We start from the raw sequence: 21,948 nt of genomic DNA, 5'->3' as shown, positions 1-21,948 counted from the left end.
ACTTTTTTCAACTTTGTTTTCAAATGTTGTCTCTTTACCCCCCACGGTTAGTTTTTGTTAAATCGAGTTAATAATATAAAAAATTTCAAACAAATATACTTATAATAAAACGGAGGGTAAAAATTGTAAGTCGATATTCATGTCAACTACCACTTGTCACTAGCTTAGCAATTTCACAATTAAGTTTAATGGAGTATAAATTTATCACGAATATATCAGTTAGAATTTTGGATGGTAAAAAAAAACAATTTATAATAAATTAATTATAAATATATCAATTTAAAATTTTTTGTAATATTAATCCTTATAATATTTTCCTTTAGCTTTTGTTGAGCTAAAGGACATTAAATAACACCCTCAATTCAAAGGAAGGCCCTCCCAAACAAAAAGAACACCTCAAAGCTGAGTAACAATGGAGGCGCTCGCCTGCAGCTGCAGCAACTCCCGGTGCACACGCCGAACCTTCCGTCACCACCGTCCATCGCCATCTCTCTTCTTTCCTTCTTCCCTCCAAATTCACCATCCCATCCGACGGTGGCCACGTCTCGTGTCAGGTGAGAGCTTATGACCCTCTCTCTCTCTCCCCCTCTCTCTCTCTCTCTCTCTCTCTCATTCAAAGACTGCAACTTTCCCGCACTCTTGATTCTGTCTGCTCATACTCGCTTTTGAATCGCTTGTTTTGTCATGTTTTCTGCAAAATTAAGGTGGGTCTTTCATCTGTACTTTTCTCTCTCTCTCTCTCTCTCTCTCTCTCTCTCTCTCCTCTCTCTCGCTCTCTCTCGACTATGGAAAAACCTGAATTCAGCTCAATAAAGCGTCTTTTTTGTGCATTTTTCATATTTGGGCGTTTGACTTAATGGTTCGACCTTGTTTCTTAGGTTTGAATTGGTGGAGATATGGATTGGTGTCATCCTCCGAAGGCACAAAAAAGGCTGTAAATGGAAGCGAGGCGGAATATCTGTTGCCGTGGGACGATAAACCTTATGAAACATTGCCAAATGGTAAAATAGCTTACTTGGATGAGCAAGATGTGGTCACATTTCTTGACCCTCCTAAGGAGTTGATTCCTCTTGAACCCAGTTCTTACAACCCTGCTGCTTATTTATGGTAAAGACAAATTCATAAGCATCATGAATGTATGATCAATATGTAACTTTTTGTTTCATGGCTTCTTTGATTCGAGATTATTTACCCATGATTTGGGTACCTCTTTTACTTTTGGATTCTGTTGAAGTCAGACTGGGTAAAGGAGTCATCTATAGTTCTGGGTCTTGTAAATTTTCAGGAAGAAAATTGAAGACATTCCGGAGGAAAGGCGCCATCGATTACTACGCTTGCTAAACCCAAGGTTTTCTCTCCTTTGAGCATGTTAGTATGTTTGTTTTGGTGCTGCTGAGAGGGTTGATGTTTTGTCCTTTGAGTGTGCCTGTGATGATTTCAATGTTGATTAGTGATATGTGGCATACGTATTGGTACATGAACTGGTGGTTTTCTGGTTAAATTTTCGGTTATGAAAGGCCTGGAAATATGGTGCAGACTTATATCAAGAGCCTGGGAGATAGCTGGCTCACGCTATGAGGATCCTATGTTAATGAAGAAAAAAGCGTCTAGTTTGCTTTCTGGTGAAGCTAAAGAGACATCACTTGAGTATTACTATTGTCGAACCAATGGAGGTAACACACTGAGATTTTTGCTTGTAACACCGACCATGGTTCCTTTGGCAGTATAAAAAATATCGAGAATGAGATTATGTAGTTTCAGACCATCTTGAGGTTGATTTTCTTTTTAAAACCCTTGTAAGACAGGTCCTCCTCCTGTTGCTTGGATAAATTTCTTCAAAAAGGTGAAACCTTGACTCGTTGACAATTGTAGTTTATCATGCTTCCATTTTTTGAATTTCTTCTTGTGATAGTTATAAGGTGTGCATGTAACTAACCCTGTTCCTTACACAGGCTATATTCCGTTCCAAGGATGAGAAGAAGTACGGCCGTCTTATTGGTAAACCCTTTTTTCTCTCAAAAAAGTTCTGGACTTTTCATGATAGCAGATGCAGTGACAGTTTCATGAATTTGAAGCATTCATATATTATTGAGGTTGCTTCATATAGACTAGCACAATTTTGGTGAACTAGTCATCCTTTATGCCAAAGCCATGAATTTTGTCCTTTTATCTTGTTTCTTTCTGCTTGCTGCTGGCGAGTTGTTAACATCCAGACATCATTTGGTTGGTAAATTGCTGGATACTGTGGTCTAAGAACTTCCTCTTTCTCAGGTGAATCGTTGCTAGGTCAATTAGGAAGTTCCTTTTATCCACTGTACTTTGTGGTGACACCAGTCAAGGAAGTAATGTCCACAGAACAACCTTGTGATCTAGCATACGAATTCGGCGATGGATTGCTGGATCTCTGTGACTACCCCGAGAGCTTCCCTAAACCAGGTAGGTTCAGCCATTCCACTAGTTGCAAAGAGGCCTATGTGAGTTCTTTTAATTCTAGGTTAAGTGCAAAACAGGATTTCAAGTTTTGCTTATTGGTCAATATAAGACTTAAGGTTTTATTGTGATCAATTGGAGATTTAAGCTTTTAAAAAGCCCCAATTAGGTCTCGAGCTCGCGTGGCTGGGATTTAGGCATTGGACATCCGACGTGCCATGTGGAATATTTAATCATTTGTTGTGTGTCATTTTCGATGCCTGAATTCCATCGACAGCAAGCTTGAGGTCTGATTGGGGTTCTTTTAAAATCGTAAATTCTCGATCGACCGAAGTAAAACCTTAAATCCTCAATTGACTAATGACCAAAATTTTCAGTCATGTTGCTGCACTTGTCATGATAAAGATTCTGAAACTAACTTAAAAGACTCTTAGTTTCCGCTATAGTTCAGTCCAGAACTCAATTCACTTTTGCCATTCTCTTCTTTTCAGGGAAGCACCCCTATCCTTTCGATGATGAAGTTGTCATGTACCTTCGTCACATTGGGCCCGGAGTCTTGGTCGGACAAGCATGGCAAGAAGGAAAGAATTTGCAGCAAGTGCCTCAAAAGTTGTGCAGCGAAATTCTGATGGTGAAGGATTATGCAGCATGCTGAGGACGGACCTCTTGGCATTGAATTTCTGCCCTCTCTCTGCGTTGCTCTTCTGAAGCCGTTCTTGATCAATGCTTCTAGTTCGGTCCAACCAAATTATGCTCTGCCCTCAGGAATCTGATCATGCGACGGTACTGTGTGAAGTAGCAAACTAAGAGGAGCTTGATTTGACCGTAATCATTGTGGCTTGAAGCCATGTAGGCGCCTGTGCACAACATATAGAAAACGTGGCGAGCCCACTTGTTGTTGAGAGAATCTAGCATGGATTGAGTTCAGATTTAAATAGCATCAACAAACCTTCTGGAGATATGGAGTTGCAGTCGTATTGTGCTCTGTTCTCTAAATACATTTTCACCTTCCTCAGCTGTGAGTCCTCTCACTGATTCACTATACTATGTCTAGTTGGTCAATTTTTTAAAAGAAGCAGCTATAGTCTGAGTTCACATGATATCGATAACTCGCATCGACAATCAGTAAGCTAACTTTTGTTGGTAAATTTGCATCTCGAAGAGCAAACAATATATTAAATCACAAACAAATATATTATGAACACCAACTTTGGGACACATTGTTGAGGACTTTAAGAAACAGTGTCATGCAAGTTTGTCGCTTAACGATTATGACATGGTGCCATCCAACGATTTAAACGAATGGTCTTGTTTGTTATATGAAGGGGGTTTTTTTTTCGGTCGAATATGAAGGGGTTGAAGGGATGGATGATCACCAAAAAGAACGGTCCAAAAATTCATAGCTCCATACCAAACTCTTTGAGCGGCGTCGTTTTACAGTTCCTCCGGGACTTGGCGCTGACCACATAATCAAAACTGAAGACGGGGAGTCTGAACAATTCATCCCCATCCTCCTCCTCCTCCTCCTCCTCCTCCCCCTCCTCTCTCTATCCGATCTTTGTGATGGTTCCTCTTGTCTTGCATAATCATCAATCGACTCGCTCCCTGGATTGTTTCTCCTGAATCTTTCAGTTCTAGCTAACCTTCTCTCTCTCTCTCTCTCTCTCTCTCTCTCTCAAAATGCTGCTTCAAGCTCAATCCCTGAGGACCCATTTCTCTCCTTCACCGACCCTTTTCAGACCCAAACTGAAGACCCAATTTTGCCCTCGAAAATCATGCTCGTTACCGAGGTTATTTTGCTTCAACACGCTGAAATGCTCACTTTCCACCGTTTCCGAAGCCACTGAGTTGGGATCCGTCCTCCAGTACGAAGCCGTTTCCGGCCGAAGTTTCGAGGACCATCATGGAGTTGTGCTCCGAGGGAACGCTCTCGACGTTGACCGACGACAGGTGGCCTCTTGGCATTGGTGTTCGATTCGCGGTTGCGCCTGATGGCACTCCAATCTTGTGCTTGAATGAGGCTGACAGGCTGTTCCCTGTTGACAAGAGGTCTAGTCTTCATGTTCAGGTGCTTTTTATTTTTGAAATTTTTCTTCCACTTCAAGTTTATTCTTGTTTGCGTGCGCTTGAAAAAATGTAGCTTTTTTCGTTATCTGATTGGGAGAAACTTGCTTTTTTGGGGGGATTATCGAATCAGTTGAAGCAGTGTGGGTTACGGACTCCGCAGTGCACAATTCAGGGCAGTCTAGCTAAACCTGGAGATAGAATGTCTTCAAAGGTAATGCCTTTTGTTGTCAGCAGAGTTAATTTTCTTACATGCTCTCGCAAATGGAAAGAGTGTCTCACTGTTATGAGCTCAGGAGCTGCCTAGAGCTCTCAGGTGACCTTAGCATGCAATTCATAAATTGTGCTTTTGAGTGACGTAGATGTACATTACTGCGATGATGTAGTCATGGTTTTTCTTGGATTTAATTTGCTACTCTTGCTACCCTGTTCTTTGCGGAAGCCATACATGAATGGTATCCCTCATCTTTGGCTTATCTATAGGCTTGCCTGGTCCTTTTTCCCATTTCGGTCGAACTCCTCGAACAATGAGTGTGAGATAGCCACACGTTCAATTCCTGAAAAATGAGTCGTTTGGTACTTAGTTGTGGAAGTTTTAAGTCTCCTTCCAGATTGGCTTTGGGAATCCTTTGCTTCTCCATAAAATTCTGTTTCAAAAATATGAAGCCTCTCATGTTGGCCCTTGCCTAGCAAACATGAAGCTAACACGTTCCATTTCTCGGTTAAAAATTGTCTTAAAAGATGCAATGGCAGTTGGCGTAGCACCTTCCTCTTCATCATATGTTTGATCTTTCTTCCTCTCTAGAGAACAAGTGATGGTGTTTTTGTTTCCTAACTCAGCATAAAAATCTTCTATTAATCTTTATCATTTTGAAAAATCTCAACTTAAAGAGAAGTATCTGACAAAAACCAGCAAAGATCATGTGTAAGGTGAAGCTTAGCAATCATTTGGGGGAATAACATACAGATCAAGCTTTGTATAACTCTCAGTTCCAGTATGGTTCTGTTTATACTCCTCCCGTAAGACCACTCCGACATCCACAAAGCTCGTCTATGCTGATCTTGGAAAAAAAGATATGGAGATGAAACGGCTATGCACATCAATAGAGAGATGGATATATGTTTTCTACCCACTGGATATAGCAATTTTCAAATAGATCAGAATCGTGTTGGATGTATTGTATCAGAATGTTGGGCAAGTTATGCCTGTTTATTTTTCCAATAAATATTAGCAATGGCTTGGGAGAAAATAATTGCCGATACAGGGCAGAGCACAAATAATTTAGTAATTTATTGTCTTGAAACCAACTTTAATCATGGTGAGCCATGCTCCATAGGAAACCTCATTTCGTAAGACCACATCTCTTGACAGATTCTTGTTTCCTTTTTCATTTTTCAGAACCTTAAAACAAAATATTTTTCCAACAGTTCTGAAGTGCAAGACTGAATCTCTATTCTTCTTTTCTGTTTGGTTGGCATGATAGAGTACATATGCCATCCAATAAATTTCCTTTAAAAACATCCATGCATCATAACTCTCAATCACAGTACTATTTGTATGAGATGTAAGAAGAGCCGATCAAGAGATCTATGACAGCAAGGGTAGCAGAAGTGAGGCTCTTTTGCCAGTGGTGTATAATTTGCCGATGTTCTGGCTATCCACAGATTCCATGCTCATAATCACTAGAGCTTTGATTATGGGTAGGATCCAAATCCATTCAAATATCTAGATAATTCTCCCGCCATCCTCTCATTTGAGATGAATGATCCTGTTTACAGGCTAATTATGTTTGTGACCTGGTTTGTTGAATTCAAACTGACTCATGATCGTATTGCGGCAATTAAATCTGCTTGCATGTAGACTACAGAGAAAGGCATGATTAGTGCTTCTAGTCTTTTTATTTTTCATGGATACTGGGTAGCATTGAAATTATCTATCCATGAGCGTTGAGAAGGTATGTCTGGTATAGCTGCTCTCATGGATTTTAGTTCCTCTGGAAATGGGTTGGCACCCCTTGGCATCTCTAGTAAATTTTTCTGTTGTCTGGGAAACAGACATCCTCCACTGATTGGAAGAGTTAAAATTATCAGTATGAAGGAGCCTCGAAGTGCTTGCAATTGTTTTCTGTAGCTGTTGTAGCTGACATGGATACTCTTGTAATGTTTTAACATTTCGGAGAGTGCTTTGGATTTGAAGATCTATAATATCACCTGACAATAGGGGCAACAGAGACTCATTTATCGTGGTTAAAGTGCAAGTCCTTTCCACTCTGTGGGAGCACATGAGTAATAATCTGAGTTTACTACATGCATTCTCACATGGGTGAAAATGAACACTTTCCTTCAGCGGCTTCTTTCAGCGTGGACAAAGAGATTTGGATCGGATGCTGAGGAAGACCAAGTTTATTACATAGATATGGAAAAGGTACTTCAGATGGAAAACTTTAAGGAGGTATGCTAAATTAGTCTTTCTGCATATTCTGTCCTGGTTTCCCTTTTTGTCTCTGTCACTTTAATCTTCAGTAGAGCAATGGCAAGCTTTCTGATATTAGAACGTATTGTGCACTTGTCTGATGTGGGTTACTATGTCAGGATGGCATATGGGTCACCTCATCTGATTATAAAAGAGCAACCCCTGATCCACTTCGAGACGTTGCTGAAAAGATTGTCACTGAGATAAACACCAATAACATGGAAGATGTTTATCGCTTTTGCAATGTGTATGTTGATTTGGACTTCCAGGTACGCATTATTTTCACTTTCCTATCTTGAACTTTACATCAGAACTGTTCAATAGGGATTGCGTATATTGAGTATTTCAATTCTTATTCAAGAGTTAAGGCTTGTGAATAGATTAATGGGTCTCTAAGTTCTCGTACTGTGCAGAGGCCTTTACAAAAGGATAATTGCTTGATTTATTTCGAAGAATAATAGCAGTCCTATATGGCTCGATTGGTCATTTAGAGAAAATGAATCTCAACTGTTATTTCTGAAAATTGTATGAGGAAGAAGAATAAGATGGCATTAAGCACTTTGAATGCATGCCTGATGCATTTGGCCTTAATGTCTGCATGACTCAGTGATGCTATGCATTCAGCCCATGACAATCTTACTTCTTAGTGTCATTGCACTACATGCGCATCTTTCTTCATGGCGTCGTCTCAAGGGATTCATTCATGTTTGCAGGTGTCTGAGGCGAAAATGATATGGGTTGACCGGTTAGGCTTTGATGTGCGTATCCATTCCCCTCCAAGTAGTATATTCGATGTCCGCATTCCTTTCCCAAGAGAAGTTACGGATGAGAAGGGTGCAAAATCATCTTTCAATTGTATGTCTCAAATAGCATGGGAGGTAGAAAAGAATTTCCATGTCCCCGATTTTAAGAAGGTGGAACAATTAAAGCAGATAGCTTAGACAATAAATATTTTGTATCCTCTCCTCTCCTGATTGAAGGCAATGCTGAGATTCAGGTCTTACTGTTTGTTCACTCCTGGAGTTTTGTCCAATCTCAGAGCAGTTTTGGGTGTCGGCAAGACAAAGAAAGATAAGTTTTGGGCGATTATTTGGTGGTTGATTGCACCATTTAGTATATCCAATGTTTGAGGAAGATTGTATTGTGTCTTAGTTGGCCAAAATTGGAAATCTAGGCTGGTCATTTGGATGATTGTAGCAAGCGGTGGTGGTGCTAAAATGTCACCTTATGCAATATTGCAAATTTTTTTTGGCAGAAATGCCTCCTCCATTCAGTTCATTTGCCCCACAGAATCATGTACTTGTTCATGCATATTTCTGTATCCCACAAGCAAAGGGCAATAAAGATGGTAGTTCATTCTCTGTGTTCTTATAGTAAGTCCGGTGAAATTATGAGGTAGCTTTTGGACGCTCATCTGTAATAAAGGAGGAGCTATTCAAGTGCCTCATTAGACTCTCTGGGAGGAGGGTGGTGGGCAGTGCAAGACTTTCACTGTGATCTTTTTCCCTTTTTGCCAGGTATCACTGATGGGGTTTTGTTTACTCTGCAATAAGACTCCACAAGCAAGTCAAAGTGATTGGCAAGAACGAGCGGGTTTAGTTAATTAAACGCAACAGGCGAGGATTGTTGTTCAACACTCATTACGATCTTTGCTCGTAACTGGAAGATACTCATAGCCCGTAGGTCACTAAACAAAAGAAGATACATTCTTCTAGTCCATGTACTATAGAGCGGATATGGTACCCATCAGTTACATTAGTGAGCTCCAGAACAAAAACATGTCAAATGCAGAACTCTATCAAGGACCAGAAAGTTCAACCTGAAGATTAGAAGGGACTGAATCATACCCATGCCCTAGTTCCAGTTCCACCTCCAATTTCTCACCTAGCCTCTGGCTACAGACATAGTAGAACACGGTGAACACCGCACAGCTGAAGGAGTTTACCAGGCACAGAAGGATCGTTATGCAGAAGCCAAAACCAATCTTGACCATCAGGACGAGGTGATCCTCGTCATCCGTGACCGTGACGTAGAACAGCACATAGATGGGGACGCTCAACAGAGCTAATACCAACACAAGGATAAAACCTTCCGTCTTCTTCCCTCTGATTAGCTCTTGAGCTCTCGCTGACAGTGCCTTCATGCCTTGCCAATCATCCTCCACGACAGAAACGACCAGTCCAAGAGCCCATTTAGGAGCAAGGTAAAAGTACAGCAGAAGCGTTACAGCCACAGTTGCGACAACACCAATCACCGACGCGAGATTACCGGCAAACGCCCGGATATAGCTGGCGAATAGGATAAAGAAGCACAGCATAACGACGTACGCTGCGGTCAAAACAGAGACACACAGCCATGTAAGGAAGGGTTTCTTCCAGCGGGACCGGATCCGCGATATCAGATGCTTGAGGCTCACGGGTCTTGTGGTGTGAGGGAAGGTTGACCCATTTATGACCAACATCATCCCGGAGAAAGAAACTAGGGAAAAGGCCAGTAAGAAGAATGATTCAAGAAGGGCAAGTGCTCTTACATCTCCGGGATCTAACCTCGACTGTTCATAGCCATCCTCGACTTTCCCCAGTAAAGGTCCTGCTAGAGAGTAATGGAGAAGCATGAGGAGGAAGGAGGGGCACGAGAGGAGAAGCATGACTTGGATCGTGAGCTTCTGGTTCCTGGCTGGTATTCTGGTCGCTTCTCTGAGGACCGAAATCGCGTTGGACAACGATGAGGCCATGGCGATTGGTGGATGCTTGGAAGGAAATGATCCTCGGACAGAATGAAAATTCTCAGAGTAGATTCTACCTACTTCTTTGGCTGATTCAGGGTGAAGAAATGTAGGTGGGTCTCGTCAATTGGAAATTACTACCTTAAAGATTCAAACTTTCTGCTCTGTTTTTGAAGACTTCAGTGGTCAAGTTTGGTAAATTTTCTGAACGACAAACCAGAAAATGGGGAAGAGAGGGACGCGTGTGACCTTTTGATGATACCGATGATTTGCTTTTCTCTTGTGAACCGAATCTCGTACCTTTTAACATGTTTTGGTTTTTCCTTTTGGAACAGAATAAGCATCACTGAAGGGAAAGATGGAAATGTCAGACTGAGGGAGGTGTCCACTGAGGTAGCACTTTACTCTGGAAATAGCTCTCACAGATTACCATTAATTTAACAAATGAGGTGGTCCCATGTTGGACAGGAGGTATAAATAAGGAGATTAAGTTATATTTTTCCATTGGTTAATTACATTTTCATTTAAGGGTTCCCACTAGAAAAGTCAGTGTTGACAAAGTATTTTATGTTGAAAATGGTTCAGATGAATAAAGATGATGGTGACTCTCATTTACTTAGACAACATCTCAGAAAATTGAACTTAAGAGTTATGTTTTAATAACCCCACAATGTTATACTTGTGAATGAGGAGATTATGCCAAAGCGAAAGGTGAAATGCGATTGTCAACTAAAGGTGAACTCAATATGCTCAAATAAGAGCACTAGCATAGTGTCCACACTTACAGTACACAGATCCCTTGTCAAATTTGATGAACTGTCCATATGGATTTCACTATATATTGGAATAACAGCAAGGTAGAATCATAGTAATTTAAAGTACCATTGTTACTGATTTCATCTTTATAAGCCTTTTGGATTAACGGAGGATGTAACTCATCCGCCTATTCATAGTATGGGAGCGAACTATGTGAGTTTTCTCAGTTCTCATCCTTATGGCACTGATAAAGAACCCCTCTTTTGAACCTTAAGATAGTCCGTTCTTAACTATAGGGTCAAGGGAGTTTTTGTTTCTTCGAAAGTAGTAATCGCTGCACTGGCAGTATCCTTCAGCTTCCTTCTAATAGATGAGGCTAGACACTGTTAATGCATCTCCCTGTTTCATTGCAATTTGTGAATACGATGCATATTTGCATGCACATTTATGTATCATGTCTTCACATTTTCAATTCTTTTTGCAGAAAAGCCGAACTCATAAGATAGAAGCTCGCAGTTTATGTTGTTGCAAAAGCCAATAAGATCAGCATGACGGTCCACAATAGATGGTTTGAAGTGTGGCATCCTTGGGAGATGCTAAAAGAGATCTGTTAAACCCTCCATGTTTTCACAAGAAAGAGAGAAAGTACTACATTGACTATAACTACATGACCATTTAAAAGAGCCATAAATACTCTGCGCAAAGCCAGAACAGGCTTAGTATTCACTTGATGTATGCTTTGCTTCCGCCATCTGTACATAGGAAGAGCATATCCAAGCTAAAATTAAGCAGCAGTTAGAGTAAGGTAGAGCTGACTGGTCATTACATTTTTCATGTTGTCAATGGGGTAATTTGTCGTGACACTTTGACTATTCCCGAGCTTTCTGTGCTTTGGCTGAAAGAGAGAACGGAGCATATTCTCCAAGCTCTGCACAGAATGCTTAATATAGCGGTTGGCACTGTCATCTAGAGTGAAAGTAGTTCTGTATTTTTTTATGTAACTCCCGTAAATAGGCACGATAGCCTGCATGACTCGCAGGCTCATCATTTCCCTCAAATCTTCGTCAGAGATGATCCAGTTGTATTGCTTATCGTACATGTCATCAAAGGCCTCGTTGAATGCTTTCAGCCTCTTCTTGAGAAGGTCTCTATCAATCAGTTCCTCTTCAGCTGCTAGATTGGTAGCGGCTTGTGCAATAGGAGCTAGAAGCTTTCCCCAGCTCTCCTTCAAGTAGAGCATGGAATAGTAATCCTTGTACTGCTCGTGCGCTCTTAGCCAAGACTCGCCCATCATGTCGCCGAGCTTCGTGCCTTTGAGATTGCAGAAGTGGTTGTGGTTGTTCATCATGAAGAGGAAGGAGAGCTCGCGGTTGTGGTAGGCCTTTGACCATGAATCTAAGTTCAGCCCAATTTCCTTCACGATGTTGTAAATCTGATTGGTGAATTGCCCCTCTTGATACTTTTCGTGCTTCCAGCTCTGGTGGATCACCAGGACCTGGATCATGGTGGGCCTGTACTTGTCGCCCAGCAGCTGATTGCAGTACTCTGTGACGAAGCTCACAAGGAGCGGAACGCTGCCATCTGATGGCGGACTGCTCTGCCTTTGCAGTTCCACTTGAAAGGAGAGCTCCCAGAATATCTCCCAAGCACCATGAACAACGTTTCTGATGAGAGCTCTTGTCAGGGTTTGGATTTCAGCGCACGATTTTGTACCAAAGAGCTGAGTAAAATCTGATCTTAGATCGTCCAGGACTGCAAAAACTTTCAACAGATTTAACAGCTTGTCAGGGCTCTTCTTGCTTTCTGTGAACTTACTTCCGAATTGGAGAAATGCTGCAATTCCAGAGCGGGAAGCGATCATTGCGAAGCACCTTGTCCAAATTTCCTGACCCACTTTCTCGAAGACCTGCATGCACAGCCTACGCTCATGCTCAAAGACATGCTTCACAGCATATTGCAAATGCTTGCTCCACCTTTCCAGGTCACTCTCTATTATCTTCTCATCATCAAATTGCGAGGTTGGACTCTCAAGATACTCCAAGTGGAGAGCGTGTAATCTTGCTCTGGCATTCAGGGTCCGGACATCGACATAAGCATCTATGCAGCTTTCGAGCTGGTTGCTCATATTCAATCTCTCGAGGATGGCTTGCAACTTCTGTGTTGCAGATGCTGGAAAAGGTGATGAGGGGACACAGGCGTCCTTTGTGGCGGAACATTCTGTCAGTGGGTCAAATGCAGAAGGAACACTATCTTCTGTCAGAAGCTGCCTAAACTCACATTCGAGTTTGTCGAATGCAATACTTAGAGCTCCTCCGTCACGACGTGACTCCATTTCAGAAGACTGCAAATCTTGGAGGATGCTCAACGAACTCTTCAAGTTTAAAACATAGCGTTCGTTGGTCATCCCATTGTCCTCCAAAAGCTCGATCACGCCCTGCAACCACTGAATTGCTAGCAAGCAGTTGTCAGAGAGAAACCTCAGTGCCTGCTCAAGCTTTCTTACGGTCGAAAGATAACAGGATAGGTTAGAGCAAGGGCTCGCCAACAGCGAGTTCTCGAGCTCACGAACAGACTCAAAGACTTTCAGGACTGCGTCTGCAGGTCGTATGGCGCAGTCAATGTGGTCTCCGATTGCAAGGAACGTGCACTTTTTCCGAGAGACGGGTCTAAGTGCAGACTCCAGAGACAGCAATCTCCGGCCCACTGTATCCAATCTTAGACTCGTTTCATCTAACTCAAGGCCAAGAGCCCTTGACTTGTCGAGACTAGTCTTCAACAAGTCTCTAGCTGCCAAAAGGCTCTTGACGCCCTGTCCCTCGGCCATGACTAAGAACAAGTCCTGGCTCTGGATTCCTAGCGGATGAGACTCCCTATTCGGCCTTTTAAATGGCCTCCGCGTTAGTCTCTCTTACACTGCAAATCTACTTTCTCACCAACTCACCAAATGTAACTGAAAAGAAGACCGCTGGATTCAAACCAAACTTCACTTGCAAAACAAACATATCTATTAGACCCGTATGACTTCAACCAACATGCAACCATCTCCTTGCTTGGATTAATTGCACACCCCTCCCTCCATCAGGGAAAAACCTTCGGGGACAGGCAACTTTCTTGTACTGTGAAAGAATTGAAGTTTGCAAAGCCAAACGAGGTGGTCCCCAAGTCATAGTCAATTACGTGATCTTAACCTGCACTCCACAAGTCATCAGGCCAGCGACTACAAGTCCTCTCAGATTATCCAGGTTGAATCTTGACCATGTAAAGTCGACACTTACGAGAGAAATTCATTTCCCACCTGATGGTAAATCGAACTGCAATTTTGTCGGAAGACATAAATAACATGAGGTTCGGCATTAAAGCACACCGCCCGGGTTTTGGTGTCAGCATGTCAAATAACTTTCACTTTTGTCCTTTGTTCTTTAATTTATTAGTAAAGCAAAAAAGTTTCGCCTACTACTTGCGAGTGGCAATTGTAAATTTGCAGGGTTCTTCAAAGCCGTGGATCAATTACTGCGAGACGCTAGGATAAAAACATGATTTTCACTGAAAGCAACATGGATGACGCGGATGAGACGATGCGAATTCGTAGCCAAATAGTAACTGCAATTTGGAGCCTACTAAATCTGAATCCCTTTGCCTTGAACGGACCGAAACAATTCCTTAACCACCAACGAGAAAGTATCTTTATAGGCATATCTGGAAGGAGTAACCAAACGGACACCAACTCAAGAGGACGTATATTTACTATGAGAAGAACTTAGGTCAGCAACATCTGGCAGAAACTTTCAAGACTCGGTTCAACCACTCTTAACGCAAGAGACATCCACCCCTCCCCCTCCATCACCTCATCAACACGATTAAGTGGATCACAAGTTTGGCAAATGCTTCCAAAACCCCCCGAAACCTACAAACATATCGGCCCAGGAGTTGCATATTGTTCTCTCTTACAAGAAACAGAACAAGGTCCAAATCAGTATGCCAAGTGGTGCAATGACCTCGGAAGTCAATCAACAACAGTGAACTTGCTTTAGGAGGCTAAACCAACATCACTGGCCTGCAGCCAGAAAATGAACATCGGCAGCCGGATGCAACAAATCTTCTAGCATGAAACAATCTGCATATTCTCTCGCACCTCAAACTCATTAGTAATTGATAATACATTGATTTATCAAAATCCCTGCTGACAGTAATCATCTATAAGAATTAAAAGATAATCTGTCACAACACAGAAACCAGGAAAAACTTCAGCAGGACACAAGGAAAATAAGAAAATAAAATAGGAAGCACTGATGGGATCATAAGTCAGATCCAGTAAATATTAGCTCAAGAAATGATCTGTTCATTTGATTACTGGCAGCGCACCAATACTGTATCTATACCTATTTGCACAAATTCAAGACGTACACCAGAAAGAAATCGATTCTGAAGGGTTGCGGAAGAAAAATAATTTTAAACAAAATCTGAGTCTCTCTGAGCAAAATGACACAAGTGATAATCAAGAGAGAATAATGCTATGCCAACTACAAAAGCACATGCATGAAATTGAATAAGGAATACTATAACTCTCAAATCAACAGTTTTAGTTCCATCAAGCCGCTCCCTTCTGCTTCAGAGTAATCTTATCACCAAGACTCAGAGCAATCCCTTGAGTTTTACTCCGTATCCGGATGTATCCACTAAGCTTTCCATCGACTTGCTTTTCAACGCTCACATTCACCAGAGCGTCCTCACCAAAAACACTCTTTGCATACAAATTAGCAGCGAGGAAACCACATTCGCCTTCTAGTGCCGACCTATTATTCGATAAGCGAAAATAATCAGGGCAAGCAAATTATCTTTATCCAAGAAGGCGGAGGTCCAGAAATAAAGACATCAAAAGAAAAATTTTGATCAATAAAGAAAAACATAAAGATAAAAAATGAACTATATACTGCAATAAAATCCAAATCAAGCAAATTTCACAAACTTAATGTGAAGCCACCACAGATCAATGATACCACAAACTACAAATCAAAACTAGTAAATAAGTTGAACTACCAAAGACCACGAATTACTTGCTCTGCAAAACCTGGCATCTCAGTGGAATTATAATGCAGTAAAGACAGCACTTTTACAGGATTGAACTTGGATGGATTGCTAAATATTGACTTATGCCACATCACAAATTCATACTTCAACTAATTGACCTATTAACTCATTCATTCAAGAACGTTAATTTCTTGCTATCTCTATCTGTCTAAAATAATGTCTGCTAGCCGTAACTATAAAGAAAAATGGAAACAAGAGAAAGCAAATACAAAATCACATCAAAAAAGAACAAACCCATGCAATAGGAACACCGTGGTACAGCATACAACAGAGTATCGACTTACGGAGGAGTGAGGCACTTCATGTTAGTTGACTTGATGATGTGGTTCAAAAACTCCCTCTCATCCTGGATAACAGTATTAATAGCAACCTACACAAAGTATAAGATGTTAGCAGCACAGAATATATAAAAGAGGTAAGTACAAGAAAATGGAGACAAATCAGGCGGCAAAATATTTAGCTAATGAGAAGAAAAATACAGTAAGACTCTCTAATATATGAAGGATCGCCCTCTCCCCAAGAATAACTAATTTAATAATACAGCCAATGGAAGTTTGTAGCCAACGATAAAGGAACTGATAAAGCAAAACATCAAGGACATGTATTCACAGATATACCTTATTTTCCCACTCAAACTCAGCCCACATGGTCCGGAAAGCAGCGTCAGCGCAGTAGGCGGGAGAAATGTAGTCCATTATGTCGATATGAATATCATTCAGCACAACTACTGTCCTTTCAAGCACATTTGAAGAAGTCTCATATACTATGTTACCAAAAATTACTCCGGTTTCTGTTGAGGAGACTTTTATATTTGCCTTTATCTGCTTGCTTGACTCTGGAGCAAGTGTGTAATTCTGAGGGCGCTCCACAAGTTTAAGATCACCCATGGTTGCAAGCTCTAAGCACAAATTCTGAAGAGTGTCCTTAGTGCGATTAATGACAGTTACATCTAGCACAATGTCATAATGATGAACCGTCACATATGCTTCAGCATAGACAGGATCGCTGAATCCAGTGAGCTGAAGAATGCGGTTGAGTTTATTTGCATCATCTCCATCCTTAGTGAACTCTCCAGTTGCACGTTTAAGATCATCCTGAACCTCATCTTCCAATTCAAGCTGGCTCATACCCTGGAAAAAGTATGATAAGAAAGACTCAGTGCCCAAACCTTCACAGTGCATAGTTATGTGATGTACAGTGCAAAAGAAAGAAACAAAACATACCATCAGTATTAACCAAAAACAAACAGAAGGGAGAGGAGTGAAAGAAAGTTGCACAAACTTGATTAACAGATATCGACCAGCACTTCTAATATCATGACACATTATCATTATAATCTACTCTGATTCAGTATCCAAAGAGAATGAAACGAGAAGGTGAAACATACGCAAGTGAATGCACAAGGATAGCCAAACCTCATAATTACCACATGTGAAAATAGACATGGAAGAAAGATCAGGAAGTAAAATTTTAGTGACTGGAAACCAAGGGACCTTTAACATATGAGTATCATTGGTTAATATCAACCATTAGTTAGCTCTACTAGCACAAAAGTCAACTCAAACCAGAGAGACAAGAAAAACAATGTTGCTAACCTTCCTGCTCTTCAAGTGGTAGAAGTCAATCAAATCATCCGGTTGAGCATGAGATATCTGAGCTTTTGCTTTGATTTCCTCCGTCTCTTGGAGCTGCTTTTCTGCAAGCATCTTCACAAAACTTTCTCTGCAAGATTGCAACCATATCCTCCTTATTTCATCACCAGTGTTGCATAACAGCCTAATGCAAAGGATTACTCTGTCATGAGAGTCATTGTCAATTGGGTGTGGAAGAACTGGCGACTGACCCAGCTGTAGCATAGATACCATAATCAACAAAGCATGTGTGGTTGCTTTGTTAACTTCCACCTTTGACAGTTGGACCTCCTCCAACCTCAATATAAGCTTTGTCAGGGTACATGCCACAACCGCCCCAAGGAAAAAATCTCCTGAAAGGATCAATGATCTTAAGTTTCCTACAGATGTCAATGAGCCCTGAACAAGGGTTGGAGGAGACATGGCAGTTTCCAAAGCTGCACTCTGGGTAGCATAAGTCCCATCAGCAAGTATTGCAGGTCTCCTAGAAGATGCAGCTGCCACATTCACTGGCTGAGAACTCTTCGATGCATCTTGGGCCTCACCCTCTTCAGCAGCTACTGTGTAGAATGGGAGGTCTCCAAGACACTGTTTAATAGTAGAGATGCCACTCTCAACTTCTGAGAGGGAGAGACAGTATTCCCCAATGATCCAAAGAGCGCAAGAACAAACTCTTGCAGCACGAATCTGGTAGAAAGTGTCCAACAGCCTGGTTATGATAGAGACCCGTAATTTGGGATTCGTCTCAATTATCTCACGCACAAAGACTACAACATCCAAAGCTGAAGCCACATTGGTATCGCCTAAGAAATCCATTAGGAGATGCACGACTGTGCTTGCCACCTCAGGGAACTTAATTGCACAAGTATGAATAGCTTGCACAAGCATTTGCCTGTACTCTCCATTCTTCTCAAGCTCCCCGCTTTGCGTCTTCACAACCTCCTTCTTCAGCATCAAAACAACCTCGTCTACATTCCTAGGGGTAATCAACTCAAGGGCGATATCAAGGGTTTTCCTCCTAATGTCAAGATTTGGACTTGAAAGCGCTCTAAGTACATCCATCACCAGCTCAACCATTATTTCCCTGTGTGAGCTCTTAAGCTCATTCAACCTATCAAGCACAATCAGCTTCACATTGTTATCACTCTGCGACAACAGCAGCTGGCCATACGTGCTCGCCGCAGCCCTTATCGCGGTTGGCGCAGAGGACAGTGATACTAGTGTCCCAGCACACTCATAAATCACTGCAGTCGATGGGGCATTAAGCAGCGATATGATAATCTTAATGTACTTGCCCTTCTCAGCCTTATTGGATCTACACACTTTCCTAATCAACTCCAAAACAACCATTTGCAGCTGCTCGCCCCAATCATTAATCCTATCTATGTGCGTAAACAGATAATTCACAGCCCTCTCCTGAGAACAATTAAACAGCATAAGGAACGCATTGCGCTTACTGGAATGGTCCTGCTCGGTGGAGAGCACCTTCTCGATGATCTCCGGCGCCTGATCCAGCAAGTTCTGCCCTTCAGGGAGCTTATACAAGGACATGACCGCGAGGATCGCATTGCGGCGGACGAAGGGGTGGCGGTGCTCCAGATTCTCGACAATCGACGGGATCAGCGGCTCGATGATCTCGACCTCGTTGAGGCGGCAGAGGAACCGGAGCGTGACGCCGCGGATGTACTCGTTGGGGTGCTGGAGGTTGTTGCGGAGGTTCTGGCAGATGAGGATCATCTCGGGGAGGACCTTGCCGCGGGCGTCGGTCTTGTCGATGATCTCGAGGTAGAGGAGGAGGAGTTTCTGGATGGTGTGGTCCTCGCTGGGAAGGACGTAGCGGATGATGGTGATGAAGAGCTGGGGGATGGTCTCGCCGTTGAGGAGGAGCATGACAGCCTTCTTGAGGGCGTCGATCTTGAGGGGGACGTCGTTGCCCTCTAGGGCCTCCTTGATCTCGTTCGCGAGCGACGGCGCTCCCTTGTCGAAGTGGACGAGGAGAGTGCACGATTTCTCCATTTGCTTCTGCATCGTCGTCGTCCCTGTCGGAGAGATCCCGAATCGGTCACCGGAATTCGAAGGCAATGGTGGCTCAGATGCGAGATCTGATCGAATTTAGAGAGAGAGAGAGAGAGAGGGGGGGTCGTCTTCTTCTTCGTGTTCACTCTCTTCTATACCAGAGAGAGAGAGAGAGAGAGTAAGTGCTAGATCTGAAATTGGGGTTGGCGAGGAGATTGTAAAATGTTCGTGGCGAATGACCCCGCTTTGGCCCTGAAGAATTAATTTATTGCGGTTCGAGACCTGGGATTAGATTATTGTTTCAATTTGGTCCTTTTTCGGATATGGGGCCAGTGACAAATTAGGTCCCTCCCTTCACTTTGCCCCCGATTTTCAATTTGGTTCCTCTCTTTGGAACCCAGAGGGGAATTCTATTTTCAGTTGCTAACTTATGTCAATTGTGCAATCGCGTTATCTAAGAAACGTGCAATCGTGTGCGTAGCAATATGTGTCAGATTTATTAAGCACGTTGAGAATTTCACGGAGCATTATCAATGCTCTATTTATTTATTTATTTATAATTTTTTCGAAAAATGAATAATTCAGAAATATTTTTTTAAAAACAAAAGTATCTTCGTGAACGATGGAAAAACTATTCGTCCGTTCATTTTTATAAGCAACACGAACGATTCTTTTTCGCGAAATAAACGTAGCCTAAAACAAATACAAGCTTTTCCAATATCGAATACCACGGGAACAATTACTTAGCATAGGGACGATAACACTACAAGTGTTGAAATTTTGCCCAATTTACGATTGAGCACCCTAAACATCAGCATCTCAACTTTTTAAAAGTTTATTGATATGATACCTAACCTAGGAATCACTAACAAAAAAATTACCAACGTAGACACTAACATCGTTAAATAGCCACTAATTATGTACATTGTTATGTCTAGTGTTGCCTCTTGAGATGATGCCACGTTAGTAATGACATATTGAATGTCTAATATCGCTTAAGTCCGTACTCTCTCTCTCTCTCTCTCTCTCTCTTCTTCTTCTCAGCATCCAATACCTAAATAGAGACCACCCAATTTTCACCGGGTAAGCGAATCGCGTCACTAGTCGTGATTAACATTCGCTAACTAAGCGAGTCACATCAGCAAAATGACACGGCACGAACATTTTATTTAGCGGAGTCTCACATCGAGCCAAATTTGAAAAAAAGGATAGGTACTTGATCGTAAAGCAAATAAAAGTTGAAATATTTGTGCTTTCCTTACGTCAATCTTAATTACTTAGGCCGCATTCGATCATTCGAATTTTTAGTAATGATAGAACTAAATAGGATAGGATAATAAATTTAATCATTTTATCGTATCCTATTTAATGTTTGGTGAACTATAGATTAAAAGTAGGATAAAAAGAGGCAATATGCGGCCGAGATCGAGTTTATTTTACTAAAATATCAAAATGTTTAATAAATTATCCACTAATGAGTGAGTTATTGTTAAGTAGATACTTGTGCCATCTAAATGCCACATTTCCCACTTGGGAAGAGGGAGGTGGGGAGTTTGATTCCCCACTTTCTAGGGGTTGGGGTGGGAACTCGTTAGTAAGGGAGCAAAGTTTCACAACCTGCATACAGCACATAGCACAAATAATGTGGCTTGTAAAATAAAATAGGATGGGATAGGATAGGATAGAAGTAGACCAAAAAAAAAAAAAAAGGAATTCAAGCACAACATCTACAGAGCAAACCCTGTAAAATCGAGTGTCTTGATTTGGAGTCGAATCCTTTGAAAATAACACCTTGCTCGTTGTCTTGTTGAATGAGTAATAAGTGCTGAACAATTTAATTATCCGATCTGTTTTCATAAGTTAAAGATGCACTCTTGCAGGTTGTCTAAGAGAGCTACCTTTTAAAGTCGATGATCAATCTCGAGTTCATCATAATAGTCGGGACCCCTTTCAAATGATGATAAGGTTCAAGCGTTTAAAAAATGAATGACGTGATCGCATATCACGCCAAATAATCGATTAAAGATTAAAGTCGTGAAGATACTCGGCTTTGCGGCCGGAGACCCCAGCTTTTCGCCGATGAAGAGGCGGCCACACTTGACAGTATCCTTCACCGAAGAGGCGGCCCACCGCCAGAGAGGCGACCTAGGCAAGGCAGAGAGGGGCTCAACGCAGATGAGAGATGGTGGTTGTAGGAAAAACTTGATTCTCCTAGTGCCTGCTCTCTTGAGAATGTTGGGGTATGGTTCATGCTCCCCAATGACAGGAAAGCACGTGAGTCATAAATAGTAATTTGAGCTATGGGTCATTAGATGTACTTTTTTTCGCTTGTAATTAAGTGATGTAATGAAAGGTGCAATGTGCTAATTATAGTAAAATCCTCTGTTAGACCTTGCCTTAGTTTAAGGATGAACAAGGAAATCTCGGGTCTCAATTTTCTCTTTCCCGCTAAGGTTTACTTCATTTTGATTGTGCGCCGAATTCTACTAGAGAAATCCTATCATGATCTATCTCACCCCTTTTCCTAGGACTTTTTTATCTGGGCTATATCCCTTTTATCCTATCCTAGACATAGTTACCAAATACGAAATCTTGTTTTGGCTTATATCCTAGCGATCAAACGCAGTCATACTATTTTATAATTACACTTTCTGATACTGAAAGTTAATCCTGCCACACCGTGGAGGTAATAATTTTCGATAATAGTGAAAATGTGTTACGTGAAGTCACACACATTTTACACAACTACACTGAAAGGTCAGATC

At 41.8% G+C, this 21,948-nt stretch overlaps 5 protein-coding genes across 5 annotated transcripts; 2 read left to right on the top strand and 3 right to left on the bottom strand.

Moving 5' to 3' along the window:
- The first annotated feature begins 356 nt into the window (after window positions 1–356).
- LOC115752731 lies at window positions 357–3,492 on the top strand. Its single transcript, XM_030691057.2, has 8 exons — window positions 357–554; window positions 879–1,107; window positions 1,286–1,348; window positions 1,537–1,673; window positions 1,806–1,843; window positions 1,953–1,998; window positions 2,272–2,436; window positions 2,922–3,492. The coding sequence occupies exons 1-8, from the start codon at window positions 413–415 to the stop codon at window positions 3,083–3,085; spliced, it is 984 nt and encodes a 327-aa protein (XP_030546917.2). The 5' UTR covers window positions 357–412; the 3' UTR covers window positions 3,086–3,492.
- A 398-nt stretch (window positions 3,493–3,890) lies between these two features.
- LOC115752732 (glutamyl-tRNA reductase-binding protein, chloroplastic) lies at window positions 3,891–8,204 on the top strand. The gene is given in 6 exon segments (XM_030691059.2): window positions 3,891–4,287; window positions 4,289–4,498; window positions 4,628–4,708; window positions 6,842–6,946; window positions 7,087–7,236; window positions 7,681–8,204. Coding segments are annotated over 6 exon segments (951 nt in total). The 5' UTR covers window positions 3,891–4,110; the 3' UTR covers window positions 7,909–8,204.
- A 453-nt stretch (window positions 8,205–8,657) lies between these two features.
- On the bottom strand, window positions 8,658–10,012 carry LOC125313943. The gene is made up of 2 exons (XM_048275286.1): window positions 9,833–10,012; window positions 8,658–9,709 (listed from the first exon to the last, which is right to left on the bottom strand). The coding sequence occupies exon 2, from the start codon at window positions 9,699–9,701 to the stop codon at window positions 8,766–8,768; it is 936 nt and encodes a 311-aa protein (XP_048131243.1). The 5' UTR covers window positions 9,702–9,709; window positions 9,833–10,012; the 3' UTR covers window positions 8,658–8,765.
- Window positions 10,013–10,939: 927 nt separating this feature from the next.
- Window positions 10,940–13,772, bottom strand: LOC115752728 (exocyst complex component EXO70A1). The gene has a single exon (XM_030691053.2). It carries the CDS (start codon window positions 13,270–13,272, stop codon window positions 11,233–11,235), a length of 2,040 nt encoding a protein of 679 aa, XP_030546913.2. The 5' UTR covers window positions 13,273–13,772; the 3' UTR covers window positions 10,940–11,232.
- A 966-nt stretch (window positions 13,773–14,738) lies between these two features.
- On the bottom strand, window positions 14,739–19,391 carry LOC115752727 (coatomer subunit beta-1-like). Its single transcript, XM_030691052.2, has 4 exons — window positions 17,132–19,391; window positions 16,154–16,666; window positions 15,821–15,906; window positions 14,739–15,241 (listed from the first exon to the last, which is right to left on the bottom strand). Exons 1-4 carry the CDS (start codon window positions 19,193–19,195, stop codon window positions 15,037–15,039), a joined length of 2,868 nt encoding a protein of 955 aa, XP_030546912.1. The 5' UTR covers window positions 19,196–19,391; the 3' UTR covers window positions 14,739–15,036.
- Window positions 19,392–21,948: the final 2,557 nt, after the last annotated feature.

Source organism: Rhodamnia argentea, chromosome 2 (assembly GCF_020921035.1).
Source record: "Rhodamnia argentea isolate NSW1041297 chromosome 2, ASM2092103v1, whole genome shotgun sequence".
In the NCBI taxonomy this organism is placed as follows: domain Eukaryota; kingdom Viridiplantae; phylum Streptophyta; class Magnoliopsida; order Myrtales; family Myrtaceae; genus Rhodamnia; species Rhodamnia argentea.
Note: the sequence above shows the minus strand (reverse complement) of the source record. Positions and strands in the feature narration are given on the sequence as shown.